At 38.8% G+C, this 18,394-nt stretch overlaps 2 protein-coding genes across 10 annotated transcripts in view; one reads left to right on the forward strand and one right to left on the reverse strand.

Annotated features, from left to right (window-relative positions):
* The window catches only part of arfgef1 (ADP-ribosylation factor guanine nucleotide-exchange factor 1 (brefeldin A-inhibited)), a 52,447-nt gene extending 48,195 nt beyond the window's left edge, over window positions 1-4,252 (forward strand). For all 4 annotated transcript variants that reach the window (XM_056737829.1, XM_056737831.1, XM_056737830.1 and 1 more), the window contains 3 exons: window positions 68-206; window positions 2,205-2,322; window positions 3,037-4,252. In XM_056737829.1, the coding sequence (XP_056593807.1) occupies window positions 68-206; window positions 2,205-2,322; window positions 3,037-3,216 (437 nt within the window). In that variant the 3' untranslated portion in view covers window positions 3,217-4,252. The remainder of the gene's footprint in view (window positions 1-67; window positions 207-2,204; window positions 2,323-3,036) is intronic.
* A 93-nt stretch (window positions 4,253-4,345) lies between these two features.
* Window positions 4,346-18,246, reverse strand: LOC130412983 (centrosome and spindle pole associated protein 1). 6 transcript variants are annotated; one of them, XM_056737836.1, is made up of 30 exons: window positions 17,610-18,246; window positions 17,182-17,276; window positions 16,989-17,073; window positions 16,763-16,866; window positions 16,532-16,612; window positions 16,170-16,262; window positions 15,726-16,072; window positions 14,184-14,263; window positions 14,010-14,106; window positions 13,791-13,839; window positions 13,362-13,699; window positions 13,075-13,193; window positions 12,853-12,931; window positions 12,161-12,266; window positions 11,724-11,783; window positions 11,435-11,582; window positions 11,094-11,198; window positions 10,328-10,449; window positions 10,096-10,245; window positions 9,799-9,942; window positions 9,588-9,695; window positions 9,378-9,444; window positions 9,163-9,286; window positions 8,915-9,054; window positions 7,400-7,537; window positions 7,151-7,194; window positions 6,931-6,994; window positions 5,792-5,895; window positions 5,032-5,179; window positions 4,346-4,909 (listed from the first exon to the last, which is right to left on the reverse strand). In XM_056737836.1, exons 2-30 carry the CDS (start codon window positions 17,254-17,256, stop codon window positions 4,698-4,700), a joined length of 3,531 nt encoding a protein of 1,176 aa, XP_056593814.1. In that variant the 5' UTR covers window positions 17,257-17,276; window positions 17,610-18,246; the 3' UTR covers window positions 4,346-4,697. The 6 variants fall into 6 exon arrangements, with proteins under 6 accessions (XP_056593814.1, XP_056593813.1, XP_056593811.1 ...); XM_056737835.1 differs by having other exon boundaries at window positions 9,163-9,289; window positions 11,724-11,780; window positions 17,610-18,244; XM_056737833.1 differs by having other exon boundaries at window positions 9,163-9,289; window positions 17,610-18,244.
* Window positions 18,247-18,394: the final 148 nt, after the last annotated feature.

An 18,394-nucleotide genomic window follows, 5' to 3' on the forward strand; every position in this document is an offset into this window, starting at 1 on the left:
TTGTCTGGTTTGATTTGTTCTCCCAGCGCACATTAAAAGAGCTCATTGTGTCGGTTTGTATGATCAGGTTTCAAAGGGAAGTCGAAGCCTAATCTGTTGAAACAAGAGACCAGCAGCCTGGCGTGCGGCCTGCGCATCCTTTTCCGCATGTACACGGACCAGAGCAGGCAGGATGCATGGGAGGAGGTGCAAAGAAGACTGCTCAAGTAAGATATCCGCCTCTTGTGTGCCACGTAAACATCATTTGGTTAAGAACACGCTTATTACCTTTGCAGTCTTTGCACAAAGAGGAATTTGTCTACACTGATACCATTTTGGAAAGTTTTATAGTGCATTGAGAATTAAAGTGATTGTTCACCCAAAAATACTAATTCTGTCATCATTTACTCACCCTCTTGTCATTTAAAACCTGTATGATTCTCTTTCTTATGCAGAACACAAAAGAAGATATTTTGAAGAATGTTTTTAACTGGACCATATTCACTTGCGTTGGTTTTGTGTCCATACAATAGAAAAGATTGAGGGCCATTGCCGTTCGGTTACCAACATTCTTCAAAATATCTTCTTTTGTGATCTACGGAAGAAAGAGAGTCATACAGGTTTTAAATGACGAAAGGGCAAGCAAAGGATCACATAATTATAATTTTTCACTTTAAATGTGTTTTTGAGACACATCAGAAGAATTTGATATAAGAATTGGAGTTTTGAGGTCATGTTAACACACTTAAAAAAGTTTTTACTAGAAAAAACTACTATAAATATTAAGAGAAAATATGAGCTTTTAGCACACATGCATGTTAAAAATGTAGTTTCTAGGAGTGGTGCACAAATATTGATGAATTAAACAAAGGTACATATTCACTTCATATTTGATTATAAAACAAAGCTCAAGTGTTTTTATCTTCTGTCCAATTGCAACACTATTTCAATAATCCAAGTAGGATTCTTTTACAAAATCAAAAGAGAAAAACTTGATGCATTTATGCTAGGGCTGTCAAACGATAAATCGCGATTAATCACATCCAGAATAAAAGTTTGTATTTACATAATATATATCTGTGAAATGTGCATTTTAGTTTTGTATTTATAAACTCAAAACATACACATACTTGTCCATATATTTAGGAAATATTTAAATGTATTAATTCATAATTAACAATAATTAAAATCCTAAATAAACGTTTTTATATTTTTCGGAAATACATGCATTTATGTGTGTATGTGTTCATAAATACAAAATTAATATGCACAGTACGCCGACATTAATGCGTAAACACAAACTTTTATTCTGGATGCGATTAATCACGATTAATCACGAAAATAGGTTTTGTAGAGAGAGAAAGAGAAAGCAAGAGAGAGTGAGATAATTGTTGCATTAGAACCCAGTTTTGTAGTCCATAAAAAAATAATAATTCCAATTAAGTTTAAAACACTGTTACAGCAAGAAGATGACTGCACTGAGCATTATGGGTAATATCAAGATATACAATGCACTCTGCCCCAGTGAGAGTGTCACACCTGTACAGTCCATTTTATGGTGAACAAGTTTGTGAGCGACTCTTGGACCGGCACTGTTGATAGGATGCAATCATGAGAAACAGGGCAGACGAGACTGACTGCCTTATCTGTCTGACTAAAGACTCAGTGTTCACTGAACCCAGTAGATCTGTGTGCGTTTGCGTTTGGACCCTTAACCAGGCTAACAGGGATTTAAAGAATAGAGATTGGCATACAGGGCAGATGGGGGTTATGCAAGACAATATGAGGGGATGAGCTTATCAGAGGTCACGGCAGAGGTCATCATGACTTATAGGCTATATGGACACAACAGGTGTGGAGTAAATTGCAAGTTAAACAGAAACGAGTTGATACCGATTTTATGCCCAGTAATGCACAGCTTTATTATCTAATTGGTTTTCTGGTTTTAAAAGTTGTTTAATAGTTACAATTAATAATAAACTGTAGGTTGTTTATGATTGCAAGGCAGTAAAGCAACACATCACATTAATATCCAATGAATTTTTGAGGGTTTTTTTTCAAAAGTTTACAACTTGTTTGTTTGTGGCTTTATCAATGGTATTCTAGGGTCAGAATGGTCCATTTTGTTATTTTATTGTACAGTAAACAATGAGTTTTATTCTGTTTTTGAAAGAGTCAAATAAAACATGCTTTCTTGTTGCTTTCTTGTTCTCTTCGTGCATCAGTGTGTGCAGTGACGCTGTGGCGTACTTCCTGACCCTGACATCAGAGAGCCACCGTGAGGCCTGGACTAACCTGCTGCTGCTCTTCCTTACCAAAGTGCTCAAGATCAGTGATGACAGAGTGAGTGTCTGAGGAAGAATTCACCCCCAATATAAAGGCTAATTCAGACGAATCCAACAAATGCCAATAAAACTGTTTTTGGATTGGTGTGTACGCCCTGTTTGGCATTTATTGGATCAATGTGAAAGTCGATGTTTGGTGGGTTTGCAATTGGTTGGGTCCGTATGAATTCTTAAAACGCTGTTATCAACTGCTCAACCAAATGTTTCACTTTTATTCATATAGCAGATGAACACCTTTGTTTAAAAACAAGTCAAAGTAAAACAATTTACACACAATGGTGTGATTCATAATAATACATTTGATTATTCATCATATCTACAATATGCAAAGATTAATACACTTCATAGAATCTGTCAGTGAGTCAGTAAATAATTTAGGTTATATTGGATTTAATGGAGAAATGTTGAATACATGAGTTGGATATATTTAGTCGAAAATCTCCTGTATGGTTTAACTTGACGGGTCTCTCTTTACCGTCCCCTAAGCTGTTTAATCCTACAGTAAACATCATACAAATGATTAATGTTCATTCTTTTATAATCTGGCTCAATTACAGCACTAATGCATTATAGAGGAAGCCATAGTGACAGTATTGTGACTTCCTGTGAATTAAATCAGTTACGAGCGTGCACCTGTCAAATACAATTACACCAGGCCATGCGGCGAGAAAATGTAAATGAATAAAAATCTGTGTGCCTCTTTCCTCTGCAGTTCAAGGCTCACGCGTCCCGATACTACCCTCTGCTGTGTGAAATTATGCAGTTTGATCTGATCCCAGAACTGCGGGCCGTGCTGCGCAAGTTCTTCCTGCGCATCGGATTGGTTTTCCAGATCTCACAGTGTTCAGAACCAGATCAGGTCTCTGGCGCCCAGACTTCCCATGATGCCTAGGAGCAGCGGCATCTGCCTCTCTTTTCATCTGCTGTCTGAAAAACTGTTGGATATGATCTCACCCGACCGAGAGTAGAGACTTTGTGTATGATGGTACTAAAATCAACCCCGCCCGTCCATTCGGGGCCTGTTCTGGACAACCAACCAATCCCAGATCGGCAGCCGTGCCCCGCCCACCGGTCAAATGACTAGGCCTTGTACAATAGGATGAAATTATGTTAAACACGAGGATGCTGAATATCGCTACTGCTATTCAAACGCTTGACCTTTGAGAACGTCGAAAGGTCCAAATGTATTTCAAAAAGTGTCTTGGCATTATAGTTTGGAAAAATACAAGAAGGTTCGATAGTAAGCGAACGTTTGATGCGTAGTTCAAAAGATGACGTTTCGAAAGCGAATCTGAGTTTTTCGTTTGTTTTGTTTGTTTGCACCGCTAATGGCTAACATTAGCATGGATAACTACTCGGAAGAAACTAGTTGTACAGAATTCCTGCTTTGTAATATAATCTCACAACACTAGATTTTGTTTTGTTTCTCGGAATTTGCTGCACTTGTTTTCTCAATCAAATGCACTGGAGATTTTTACTTTTGTGATAAATTATTGAACTATGCCATCTTTCCCTCCATAACTGTCCAGCTAGAGATTTCTAATACGATTTAAGCGGATTAGTTCGATGACTCCATTTTATATATGCTGACACTTTTTTAATTAAACGTCGAGAGGGACTGGGATCCTTCAAAATGAAGAAAACTGGAACTTTGAAACGGAGGGCGACATAAATGTGACCTGCATCTGAATCACTGTATGAAGTTAAGCCTCACTCTACGTGTACAAATTTTTAAAAAAGTTAATATATTTAAAATCTTCTCTTTGGTTTTGGGGGTGGGTTGTATTGTATAGAAATTAATGATAGCTGCGCTTTAAAATTGATGATGGCTGAAGGACCCGAAGCATTCCTGGTTAGCAAGGGTGAACTGTAATGGTACAGCCCTGTAAAGTTTTCTATATGGAAATAAAATGACCTGTACAACTCTATATGACACTTGTTATTATCACAATATATTCATAATGTCTAAATGTTATACTTTGTGCTAATGTCCTGCAGAAATGAAACTTAAAAGACGACTCGGAACAAAGTTCTTGAAAATTACTCAAATATTTTTTATTAAGATACAATTCACATCACTGAACCCATGCGGTTTCTGCATCTTCACACTCGATCGCATTATAAAGCTTCAAGTATTTTGCCTCATACTCCATTCTCTGACTTCAGGGCACATGCTCAAACACTTAGAAAACAATAGACTAGATTTACTGCCTAAAAAGTGCAATCTCATTCACAATGCCAGAACCCCCTAAAAAGAACGATGGAACATTATAAATGTTCATCTTTGGCCTTTAGTAATAAATTATGTGACAACAACCATGTAAACTTTGACTGTCCTTAAGAATTTTCAATTCTAGTGTCTTCACATTGAGATTAACCATGGTAGGTGGACGGTCCTTCCCAATCCTGACTTGCATGGGTTCGGCTGGATGGCCTGCGACCTCCAATGAATCTCTTCAGTGTATCTGATGAGCTGGGGCGTAACCAGGACTCCGTGCCAATGGTTTCTATGGAAACACGCCTGTTGTCAAGAGGAGGAGGAGTCTGTGACCATAGCTCCTCCCCTTCGTCGGCTAATACATCCCCTGAAAGCACAAAACACAAACATATGCGCATGCAAAATTACAAGAATAATACAAATCAGGCAACTAGATTCTAAATAGACGCTAGCAAGTCGATGAGAAATCTCAGATTCAGAGTTCCTGACCTGATCTCCAGTCATGGTCTCTCATGTTATCCAGCGATGTCATCTTGTTCTTCACGCGTTCCCTCATCCTCTCTATTTCCGTGCTGGAGAGCGAGTGCGCAGACTGGCTGTCGGGTCTACTGTCAGGTCGAATGTACCGGCTCATGTCCTAAAGACACACACAACGCTCATTCTGATCTCTGTGGCATTCAAGCAAAAGGCTTGAGAAATGAACGTGGCTCTTTGCGGACGGTTTCAATCTCAACACTACGGCTTTGATCCAAAACCCAGTGAGCCGATGCAGCATCATTATAACGGCATCCGCGGTAGTCCCCTCGACACAAAGCTTATTCCAAAAAACAGATTGTTCTGCCTCAATTCTGCATGTATTCTGTGTGAAGGCATTCTGCATTGCAATAGTCAAAGATGGCAAAAATGTAGGTTATAATTAGATTTCATCTTAAACTGAAAAGTACAGATGAGTACATATGATCCAATAATAGTGTGGGATGTGTTTTTGAAAAATGTTGACGACAAAAGCCTATGACAACAAAGCACTTTACTTGGTTTTCCTTGAGGAAAATTAACCTTTTTTTATTTGTTGTATAACCATGATAACCAAAAATTAACAATGACATTGTAAAGGATAATCAATCTATCAAAAAACATTACACTACACTTTTACTCAAAATAAATGGTCATTTCCTAAGAATTGAAAGAAAGCTTTTCCCATTTCCAAGCTTAAACAAAGCCAAAGTTTTTAATCAAACAAGTCACTTGCATCATTGATGTGTGTCTTCCCGACTGCTGGTCTCATACGAGCAGAATCTCTTCTAGCTCTCTGATCCGCGCGGGACTGTAACAACAAAGACTCGCTGCTAGGGTCTGTGAAGAAACAAACGGTTGTTATTTACAACAGACAACACTCCGTATTTTCAGTGGTATCCGGAGAAGTACATTGGGAATTATTTCTCCAGCTCTTGCACGTTTGCTTCAAGCAATCAGAGCTTTAAACTCGACAAATAAACTGACATTACTGTAAATGGTTCAGAGACGGAAGAAAACTCATTCACGAGCTGCCTGCCGGTCTCTCTGGGGTGGCACTGAGGACAGGCGTTCTCTTAACTTCAGCCTCGCTCTCTGCTGTCTGGCATTCATAGCTGTCACGCTGGCTGTCATCTACTAGATGTTTGGCAGAAAGTCACTGATGGAACCGACAGCAGCTGTCTGACTGCAGTGTCACGCACTGTCTGCTCATCCTACAGAGCACACGTGCACACTTCTCTATCATGATGTGCACACTTCTCTATCATGATGTGCACACTTCTCTATCATGATGTGGACAATTCTGTTCATACATTTTATTCCTTACCTTTAAAGTCCTAATAAAGATCTAAGATATACTTTGCTCTTATTCACCATTTAGTGCACACTAACAGCTGTACGCAAGCTTGCACTCTCAAGTAAAAAAGCTTTAAAGAGTACATAACTATGGATTTTGAAGGTCCATCTTTCCGCAAATAATCTGTCTAATTCCCTACTTTCCGCTGGCCTAGTCTGATGTGATTGGTCTACCGCGAATTTGTGGGAGAAAAATGTCGTTTTCGGAGGCAGTTCTAGCAAAAAATAGGCGGGGACTATATGTAGTGACGTAAATCCGTGGCGGTTCACAAATCCGCTGCGGACTTGGGACAACATGATTGCGTGATTCAGAGTCGACTCCTTTTTTCCAAGCCAATAACTTTGTTATTAATTCACCTTCGGATTTACAACTTCGCAAACTGCACGGCAACATTACCCAACACATGAAATGTTCTTTTCATGATCTCATGTTATGTACTCTTTAACATAAATGACTAGTAGGTTGGGAGATTTATTCATACGGGTGACTTAACTGGTTTTGGTTTAAGGGGGACTTACCGATAAAAGCGCTCTCTGAATTTAATAGCAAGTTTCTGCCTGTACCCTCTGCCGAGCTTCTCGTCTGGGGGAATAAACACATCAACAAAGGCGTCAAGTCAATAACCAGAGAGTGCTAACACAGCACAGATACCCTTTAAGCGCTCACGAAAATGGGTCACGCAAATACGGAGTCGTGATCTTTTCCAGGTCATGTGTGCACACTAGGCAATCCGCTCACCGGTTCAGGATGCTGTTGACCTGAAGTCACCGCGTCAAAGTAACCTGCCCGGAGGAATACAAGAGTGAGTGCACAAACAGGTCATAAATGGATGTGCATGTTTGTGAGTGAGTGCATGTGTGTAAAGGAGGGAGATATAATAATGGGTTTGTAACCCCTTACAAAATCTTTGCAACCAATGATCCTTTACTTATTTTTGGTGCCATTTAGCATCATTTCTCTGAAATACAGTATATCACACACACTGACCAGCAGGTCTTGCTCTCCTCAGGTTGTAGATTGTGCGTTGTTGCTGTCGTAGCAAAGCCTGCTGCTGGATGTCTAGACTGCGATCGTCAGTGGGTGGTTCAGGATAAACCTGCCGTACCTCCTCCCGTGATGTAGTGTCTGATACACACATCCAAGAGCATAGAGTCAGTCACACAAATCAAACAATGGAGGAGCCAAATTATTTAAGTCTATAAATTCATTCAGATTTGGGCTCTATCGTGGCCCTTTTTAACCATGTAGCAGAGAGAGAGATTTAGAGAGAGAGAGAGAGGAAGATGAAAAATCTCCGGAAGATCCGTGATGCGTGAAATAGAGAGTGTGATAAAGCAAGGGAACGGAGCCAGCAGCTGAGTCACTGTTTTCAGAAATCTTCCTCATTTCTCTCCTGCTGTGGGGTGTGATGACTGATACGATCGCTGGCCCCATGGGGTGCCCAGATGGAGAGAGATAGCCGAGGAGAAAGTTAAGAGTGCTCCTAATGAAGGTTAAGGATATTACACTAAAAACAGATTAGCATTTAAAACTACCATCAGTGTCAGGTCACAACAGATGACATTCGAATTTACATTTAGGAACATAGCAGATGCATTTTAAGCTCTAAATCAACAAACCATTAAGCTTAGTGCTGCGAATTGAAAAAAGGTTACTGTTTTGAACACAGTTTTTATGTACTCGTTCAATAACTCATTTTAGTTTATTTTTCATTAAAAACTTAAGTTTTACTTAACAGTAGAACAGATTTTCATCCCTTGCCTTTTATTTGGCTTGGGTGTATACACAGCTGTGGAAAAAATTAAGAGACCATTCAAATTTTTCATTTAATCCACATTTCTAGATTATTGTGGCCATTCCAGTCCAGTGTTAGTTTTATTTCAAAAAGATCAAACCTCAGGAGTCATCCACTAGCAATGTGAACAACTGATATTAATTGAGGTTATCACATATATATATATATATATATATATATATATATATATATTCATTTTCTGCAAATAAATGCAAATAGAAGCACTATTTTTATTTCAGATATGGTAGAAATATTGTTAGTAGTTCACAGAATGAACCAAATTATAATTCTACCTAAACACATACATAGTAAATTCAGACAAACTGAGGATAATTTTGAAATGGTCTTTTCATCTACCATGATTAAACTATCTTGTTCCGCTGTCTCTACACTAAAGTGAGAGAGTAAGAAAGACCACATATAGCTCGGGCTCAACTCAGTAAGCCAGCGTGATATAGTCAGACTTTAATAATATTTAGACAGCAGTTGGTAGATTTTGATGTCAGACCGAAGCTAACAAAGAAACAGTGTGTGTGTTACAGGATACGATCACAGCTGTAAGAGGATACTGTTGGCTGTGGTACAAGAGCAGTAAATAAAGAATTACATTTTTGGACCCATTCTGTATTATTAGTAAAGATGAGTGTGGGAAATTACGGAGTTTAATTCAGTGAGATCTGACAAGTCTTAATAAACTAGCTTGTCACCTCTATACTTCAGCCGGTTAAACTCATGTAGGTTCTGCATGTTGACCGCTGCGGTGGTGTGTGAAGCTGGTCTTCTGATAGGCAACTGTTTGTGTAATCTTGCCATCTCAAACACATCCTCAGTAGGGCGCTCTCTTTGCCTGTTCGTAACAAACACTAAATTATTAAACCATAACGACTTATCGAAGAGATAACAATACACAGCTGAGATCATGTGTTATTATACATCTTTTGTTTTATAAATGTACCTGCTGGAAACCGCAGATGGGTTGTCATTTCTAGTGGTTGGCATTAGCTGACCCTCCAGCCGTCTTTGTTCATTCCGCAGCTGCCTATGCAAGGCTGACAGCTCCCTGATCACAGTCCTCTTTTCTTCTAAAACACAGTTTACAGTTCAGTATACAGTTTGGATTTGTACCTTTATAGCTGAAATCCTCCGAGAGAGAGAGAGCATACGAGTTACCTGTGGCCCTGATCTCGTTCCTGCGAGCGGGCACTGGAGGAGAATGTGGTGCTGACATGGACCGTGACTGATTGAAATGACAAACAATATGATACTTTGAATATTTTCATTAATATAATGAAAGCATAAAAAGAAGTCAAAGCAAGCTTTACAACAGCAGCACAAGTAAATGATTATATTTAAGTTTGTGTGAGTGTGAGGGAGACTCACAGAAACACTTTCAGCAGACCGGTGGCTCTCCACCGATGGAGGTCTTGGCACCTGCTGGCGAAGTTTCTTCTGCAAGGTTGGCAGGGGTGGTGATGGTGCCCTGTGAACCTTTTCAGTTTCAAAATAATCGACGCAAAGTTAGTCAGCCGTTTAGTTTGAGAGTAAATGCTGGCCGGTGATATCACAGTTCCACATAATGGTCATCAGTCACCTCTTCTACTACCGTCCGCTGTTCTTGCTCTTGTCTCTTCCTCAACGATTCATTTTCTCTCTCTTCTTCTTCTTTTCGCTTTCTTTCTGCTTCTTCCCGGCGATCTCCGGCCAGTCTGATCAACTCCTTGTTTTTGGCATTTTGCTGTAGAGAGGGTGAGAAAAAAAACCCACTCCCTGTGACTCTTTACCTATCATCCAATATCTAACCAGGACTATAATTTTGACACATATTCTTAAGAGAGATCATCTTTGATCAGGATATGTTCTAGACTCAGACAGCAAAACTGCTATTCACCTCTTTCTCCTTCTGGCGTTTCCTCTCCTGCTCTTCCTCATACTCCCTCTGGATCCGAGCTCGTTGTTCGGCCAATCGTCTCTCTTCCTTCTCTTCCTCAAGCCTTTCGCGCTCCCTCTCTTCTGCCTCTTTTTTTCTTTTTTCCCCGATCTGTTTATGTCAAACATGATAAAGACACTAAATGTATAAACCACAGATTAAATTAGATTAAGCAAAGCAAGTGAGCCTGTACCTGTTGTTTTAAATACTCTTTGTAAATTTCCTGATCGTGTATCTGCCGGGGAGTTGGCGGTTCATTGAAAAGGTTTCCCCGGGCGTGTAGTGGTGGCTGAACTGAAGAGAAGCCTGTAGGCTCTACAGAGACGGAGTTCTTTATTAGCTTCCAAAAATGATTAAGGCTGGCGTCCCTAAAACTGTTTCATAATATTTTTGGTTTTCAATTATGAATAATGTATTTTGTACTATATGCTTAAATACTAAAGGGGGTCTGTGGACAGACATGTTTTACACTAACGTATAGTTGCACATCATAAGAAGTTCCGTTTGTTTCAGTATCAGTAAAATTTAAAGGGACAGTACACCCAAAAATACAAATTCTGTCTCCATTTACTCACCCTCAGGTTGTTCCAAATCTGTATAATGATGAACACGGAGAAAGAAAGTGGAAGAATGCTTGTTCTTGGCCACAACTGATTACCATAGTAGGAAAACTCACAATGGTAGTCAAGCCTCAGAATTTTTGCTTTCCTACATTCTTTAAAATATCTTCATTTGTGTTCAACAGAACAAAGAATTTTATTAAGCAAATTTTCCTTCAATGGTGGCCCAGAACTGTTTGGTTACAAGCATTCTTCCAAATATCTTTGTCTGTGTTCATCAAAACGAAGAAATGTATACAGATTTGGAACTTGAGGGCGATAAAATAAAGACAATTTTCATTTTTGGGTGAATAAGGAAATATACAATGAGCTAAATATAAATTCTGTGTTCAGGGTTACTTGTTGGTTGGTCCCCTGTTCCAGGAGCCGCTTTATTATGGCTTGTCACTCTGCCTCCAGAATCATACGCTTCTACGTTTGTCTTATGCATTTGTTTCAAATCACCTGCAAATACAGAAATAACAGCAGCGATTAGATTTACAACATATTTTCAGAATCAGTATGACTTTATAGCACAGATGTCATACAGAGTATATAGAATACAGACACAATGTATTTCAATATCAATTCCCTCATTGCATCATGTATTGCACTAAGGCTTTATTCAATTACACAGTATGCAGTAGAGTGTGAATCGTGAGTAAAGTGATTTGAATAAGGTGTTAATTCAGATTGAGTACTGATGAGGTTTCCTTGATCGTCTCTCAGAGGAGCTCCTCCTCCAGCTCTTCCCCAGGGCTGGAAGGCCTTCATCTCTGCTTCAATCTTAGCTTCGTACAGCTCTTTCTCCAGCTTCTCACGATGTCGTCTTGCTTGCCCTTCTTGAATCTGCACTCCAGAATCATGAAATATTAAAAACTGTTCATGTAAAATTGTAGCACACTTATGTTGTAATCAGACTTGTAAAATGTGCTTAAAACAGGACGATTTTCAGATTCCCACCTTAAACTAACCCTAAACTCCCTTTACCTTTGGAAACAGTGTATTCCACTCTGATCTCTGCCTGTCATACTCCTGTCGAAATTCCTGCTAAACTCAACATGAATTCAGTTCTGTGTGTTTTCAAACCATGCTTTGCACTTTTCAAACTACTGCACAGCTTATTTCAGACTCAATGATCTTGCAACCAGGCAGTAACATAAATATCTCTCAAGCTACAAGTCAGTGTCAAAGCTCCCCTGGGAAGGAGGATAATCAAATCTGTTCCCTTCTAAGCCACTCATCTGTGTCTACTGTCATTACAGTATAAAGATATCATCCGTCACACTGCACACTGGTCATTACACTTTAGTTTGAAAACAGTATAGACGGCAGAATTATTCGTAGTAATGAGTGATTTCTGATGGGAAACGCATTAGACAAGGATGTTGATTTGGATAATCGTATAAATGTGTCTCAGTGGATACCTGCTGCTTAAGGGCTTCTTGGTAGTTAAGAGCTCTTTCCTTTTGTTGCTGGTACCTCTCAGGAAAGGCTGGTCCTGAAGGAGTGACATGAGCCTGGACGCTCTGCCTGAAGTAAGAGAGAGAGCGATGACTTCGAGGAACATTTCACATTTTCATAAACTGATAACTAAATCCAATACACAAAAAAATGTTGAGTCAAAAATGATCAAATTTGGATAGTTTTAGAACCCATGGTTGGGTCAAATATGGACCAATCCAAACAGGGGTAATTTAACCAAAATGTTTGATGTAGAACACTGTGTAAATTGTCTAACCATCTTATGCAAAGTTCCAAATTGTTGTGAATTTTTAACAACAATCTAAACATTTGCAAATACATTTTTGAATGGGTGAACCTGGTAAATGATCATTTTGACTTGAAGCCTGATTTCATTCCTCACAGAGGGTTATTCAACAATATAACAGCAATCTTTGTTATTGGTGGAAACAGACGCCCCCTGCTGGTCAAAACGTTCACTTGCAAAAATGACTTCGAGCATAGTTGTTCTCTCTAAAATGTCATATAGCAGTTTGTTGAGAGTATATGTATTGCCTTCTTTCAATACTGTGAGGTGCAACTGCTTGAAAGGACACACATAAAAAAGTGATGTTTGAAAACATTCACAGACAACAGTAAAAAAGGAGGTGCCTACTGTGTGAGAGACGGAGGCTGCAGGATGGGCCATTGTGCTTCTGGAGAGATGTTTGGTTGGTGACCTAGTGCTGCTCCATCTATCACACAGACCAACATAAATATGTAACAAACACTTTACAGTCTGGTGCTCATGTAGAATCTAACTGCTGCATAATGTGACGGCTTTAAATCTGTAACAGACAATTTGACATTATTTAAAATGTTATAAAATGGCACTCACAGTTAGCCAAATGAGGGTCTACATGATTTCTAGCTCCATAGTGATAATAAACATTATCATAAGGAGTTTGATACGTTTCTGAGATGGAGGGAACCACAGGAGGGCGCACACCTGTAACTCTTGACATCACAGAATGCAAACACTTCAGTAAGCCCAAAAATCAACATTTACCACCATATAGAAGGATGGGATTTGAACCTAGACGTCCTTGATCATTTAACAAGAGATTTACCAACAACTCTAATTCTAAGCTATACAAATCTTATAACACACAGAGCTTTACAAACCTTGGTGCAACGACGTCCCCCATAGTGCTTGCGATAGCTCTGTGATAGTCTTCATTAATGGGCATACCATTAACCAGACCTGCACCAACCTCCATGCCGGAGGCATTAGCCAGTCGGCTCAAAACAGTCCTGTTGTCCAAAAGTGGAGACTGAAAGGCAACACGAGGCCTCTCGGGGGGTATTCTCTCTTCTGGTGCTTGTGGAGGTCTCTGATCTTTGGGCCGCCTGGCAGAGTCAGCCCCGAGGACCTCCAGACCCGCCTCTGGCCGGTAGTGTACATCCCTTCTTTTACCCCCGTATGCCCGGGTCACGGCACCAAACTGTTTGATTCGGTCTGGCTATGGGAAACAAAGTGAGATTATGGTAAATACTATATTACACACGCTTGTCGATCTCATTGTATAAAAAATGTTTCGTAAAAATCGTTACATTTTTTTCTGGATCAATAACAGCCGCTCTGTACTCTAGCTCCTTCTCTCTGCAATTGAATTTAGACATGTCAGTTTCAATTTATTATTTATATAGCACACATAAACAAATGTTGACCACAGTGCTTTACAACAAAACTCCAAAAAATGTCAGTGATGTTAATATTTCAAGTTGTAATGCGTATTCCCACATCTAGTATTTAAAAAAGATGGTTCTCGCCTCCTTTTGTTGTTTTGTTGTTCAGCTATTTGCTGCAGAAGGTCCTGTCTATACCGTTCCTTCCTCCTCCGAGAGGCCTCTCCCCCTTCGGCAGCACCTGAATTAACAGCCAATCACAGTTCAGATATCCAATACATTTTCACACACATATTCACCAAACTCTGCTTGTCTTACCAATGTTGAGTCCTGTAGCAAACGTGCTCATGTTCTGCTCATTTACAGATCTGCTCTGTGCTGGAGTCTGTGCCTTTAGACTACGTTAAAATCACACAATAGAAAAAATGAATAAATAAATAAAGCAGTGTCGTTTTCGAAACACACCCTGATCTCCGCAGCCCTGGCTTAATCCCCACGTCACTCACATTACAAAGAGAGTCTGGCTGCAGAGCCTTTAGATGCTTTGAAACGGCACATCAACACCGATCAATACGATCTCACTGATAGAATGAGCCATAAATCCAGACGATGCGGAAAACTCAGCCCTTTTTGTCTCAATGCTGTTAAAACTCTTCAATGATGCAAACACTGATACTGTACTAGGGGTTTCTATCCAAAAACTATACGAAACTAAAGTTTTATAAAGTGCAAGCAGACTTAAGATACAAATAGCTGACTTTATATGCACAGATGTCTGCTAAGGTAATTGCCACTTCTACTATTTGGTTCACTGCAGTTTTTTTTCCATTTTTTACAGAAAGATTGCCTTTATACCGTAATCACTGTAATTGCAGATAATAATCCAAATGCTAGGGATGAATTGTTGTTAAGGTCAGACTATTCTTTCAAAGTCATCTCCATTAACGCTAAGCGAGTGCACAGAAATACATAAATGAACAATTTTGGACGAACAGTCTACTTTCTACCTTTTTTTCTACCAATTATTATTTCTTGGGATGTTGCTATGGTGATGATTTTCACAGATATAATTGGTTTGAAACGAAGAATGATAATTTCATGTAACCTATGGATTTCCTCACGAAACCATTGAAATACATTTTTATATAAAAGATACTTCCGTAACATAAAACATGATCATAATAAAGAATTGTGTTCCTTTCACAACAATATTTTTGTATTTTATAGCCTTTTCTGCAGGAAAAAATTGAAGGTTTTCAAAATTATTTTCAGTTTTTCTAAATAAACTTGTTTAGGTAAAATGATCGGTTTTGTTTCGTTCTGTGAACTAATAACAATACTTAAAACAAAAATTGAAATCAAATATTCTTTCTATTTGCATTTATTTGAAGAAAATGAAAACTAGAGAAACAGGTCAAAATAACAGAAAAGATGCTTTGTTTTTTTCCAGACCTCAAATACTGCAAAGAAAACAAGTTTATATTCACTTTTAAGAAATATAACAGTAATATTTATACAAGTATTTAGGAAAAGTTTTTTTTTTGATAACCACAGTTTTTACGTGTCTTGTCATGCTGTCATTCTTTCACATTGCTGTTGGATGACTTTACTGTATGTCACTCCTGCGTTTTGAATTTGTTGAAATTCAATAGTACTGGAATGACCACAATGGTCTCTTAATATTTTCTGTGGCTGCATTTACGATTTGAGATCAAAGTCCCTAAAGAGAATATTACTATCATCATGTTTCTCCAAATATAAATCTATTAACTTCTAAATGGCACCAGAATAAACATTAAAGCATTTAAGCAATAACTATAGGCACCAAAATGAACATCTAGCATAAATTGTAAGAGGCACCTGTGTAATCTGTTGTCAGGTTTTCCATCTCTCCTGGCTACATCTGTCTCTTCATTTATGTTTCTCATCCTCTCCTTCTCCACAAGCTCTAGCTCCACCTGCTCCTCCTCAGAACTGGTGTGATCCCTGTAATGCTCTTTTGGACGTCCCAAGCTATCTGTCATTTCCGACCAGTGTCTCCGTGGTCTTGATCTTGCATGCACTTCGGAAACAGGCTGGGTTATAGTGGCAACATCCCTTCTTAAAGATGGAACGTATTCTGGGCTCAGGCTTCCCCTCTGTGCTTGTACCTCTGGAGAAAATGTATGTTTTGGAGTAGCAGAGCCATAACGATCTCTCTCTAGGGCCTGAGAGAAACATATACACATATGCATAACAGAATCAGTTTACTTTGTAAATAAATAAGATTATTTGTTTAAGTTAAGCAATAAATATGAATCTCACATGTGGAGTAGTCGAATGTTTCCCTATTCTCGGTGTTCCATGCCCTCTAAGAAACAGATTGTATTCTTTTTTTCTTTCATTTTGTAACTTTTCCTGGGTAGAAAAACAATTATATTGTAGTGATTATTATTATTATGTTTGTACAAATCTAAAATTTCAAATGCGATCTGCATTCCAGTTATATACTGGTTGCTATCAGACACATTATCCACTTCAAGTTGGCAGCAAATCTTAACAAATCATATTTAAGGGACTGCCACAGCCTATGTCAGAGAGGCAGGGTCTACAACGTTGCATCAAGTGAGACGGGAAGTTATTTTTTGCAGTAAATGGAGAATCTGCTACAGCGAATTTCTGTTTACCTTCGCAGACTTGTGTTCTCTTATGGGAAGAGACAGCATGTGCGACTGTGGAAGTGGATCAGCAATACTCCGATTCTTTTTCTAAGGAGACAATGTTAAGATAGGATGTGAGGAAAATCACAGGGATGTCATGTCATCTCTAATGTAGGAAAGAGATGAAATGTTCAGGTAAACATTATGAGGAACGTTACATCCTGATTCAATCTGAGTCAATTAGTTTAGAATCTGAACCTCAGACATAAAACGTCGGTAATCGAGACGCAACTCTTCTTTTAGCTTCTGCTTCTTTCTTTCATACTCTTCTCCCAAAGGTAAACTGAGACCAGAACTCTCCTCTGGAAACAAAAAGACAAAAAAATATTAAATCTCCAACCTCATAACGCAAATAACTGACACTGACATGATACAAAACTAATTATTTGATGTATTACAATCCTTGCAGACGACGGGATCAGACCTTTGGTTTGTTTGGCTTGTGAAGGGTGTGTTTTGTAAGCAGGTTTGACGTCATCCTTCTCTTGGTTTTTGTCACTAACACGTGTCTATAAAACAATATTCATGAGCAAAGAACTATAAAAGCCTCATAAATATACATGTTTCGTTTCAATACAGTCAAACACAACAGCAACACTTTGAAAAATGAAGCTTACCTTCATTTCCATGTAGGGTGCTTCTTCCACCGTTGCTTTTCTTTCCTCCATAAAGTTGCTGATCTTGCCATTCATATTTTCTCGAATTACTTGCTCTGGACAGCAAAGAATCAAGTATAAGAAGATGATATTTAATTATTATAACAACACAAGACAGGGAACTGTTGTATATGCTGCTCGATGGGCATTGCATGTAGAAAATGAGGACTGCAGGCGCTGGCAAGCGCTCAGGTTGTTAGGCAACAACTCAACACAACACACGCATCTCAACCTCCCAAAGTTAACATAATGGCCGTTTCAAAACGTGCTTGGCTCCCCACCTGGAATGGCATTTTTTAACAATACAGGCGCGTTTCGAGTCAGCTGCTATTTTTTGTCAAACACAGTAGCAGAATAACAGACACAGTAGCAGTATAACGGATACCAACCATTAATTTAGATATACGCTTTGTCGGTTGATCTTTGAAAATCTTGCCAGTCCAGAATTTCATCTGAATTTTTTATTCGAAGCTATTTGAGGTTTTGATATGTCAATAATTCGAGCTAGTTTTTATGGTACGTTTAACTCTACTGGGACTGCTAATGCCATTTAAAAGTTGTACTTAGTACAGCTGACGATCATATTTTTCAAAATAAAGGTCCCCCAAAATTACCCTGGTTACCATATCTTCCGCTGCATGTGCTGTTTTTTTCAACAGGGACATTAAAGGCATACTATATAAATAAGTACATGCATGCAAGCAACAGCTATTAACGAATATGATTGGTTAGTATTCATTAATGGTTTAAAACAAATTAAAACACAAAACGAAAGTCTAGGTAAAGTATACAAAAACCAGAGTTCAAAAATAAGGTTTTCAATAATACGAATGTAGAATGGGTCGAAATTAAATGTTTGGGCCCTTAAGTTATCATAGCTCAAAAGAGTAGTCTTATGAATGAATGAATGAATGAATTTCGCAGGCTTCCGGCTCACAAGGAGCGTGCGCAAGACAAGAAAGCCCAGGAAAAAATGTTATGCTTCGTATAAAACAGCAGATGGCACAAACAAACAACAAATAAAAACAGCGGGTTGCACAGGTACAACGTCAACAAGAAAAAATGTCTGCCATATTTTAGGTAGTATTTTCAGCATTTAACATTTACATTTAGCAGACGCTTTTATCCAAAGCGACCTCCAAAGAGTTTAGGAGCAATAAGCGATATTTTTAAA

This window comes from Triplophysa dalaica, chromosome 23 (genome assembly GCF_015846415.1).
Source record: "Triplophysa dalaica isolate WHDGS20190420 chromosome 23, ASM1584641v1, whole genome shotgun sequence".
In the NCBI taxonomy this organism is placed as follows: Eukaryota; Metazoa; Chordata; class Actinopteri; order Cypriniformes; family Nemacheilidae; genus Triplophysa; species Triplophysa dalaica.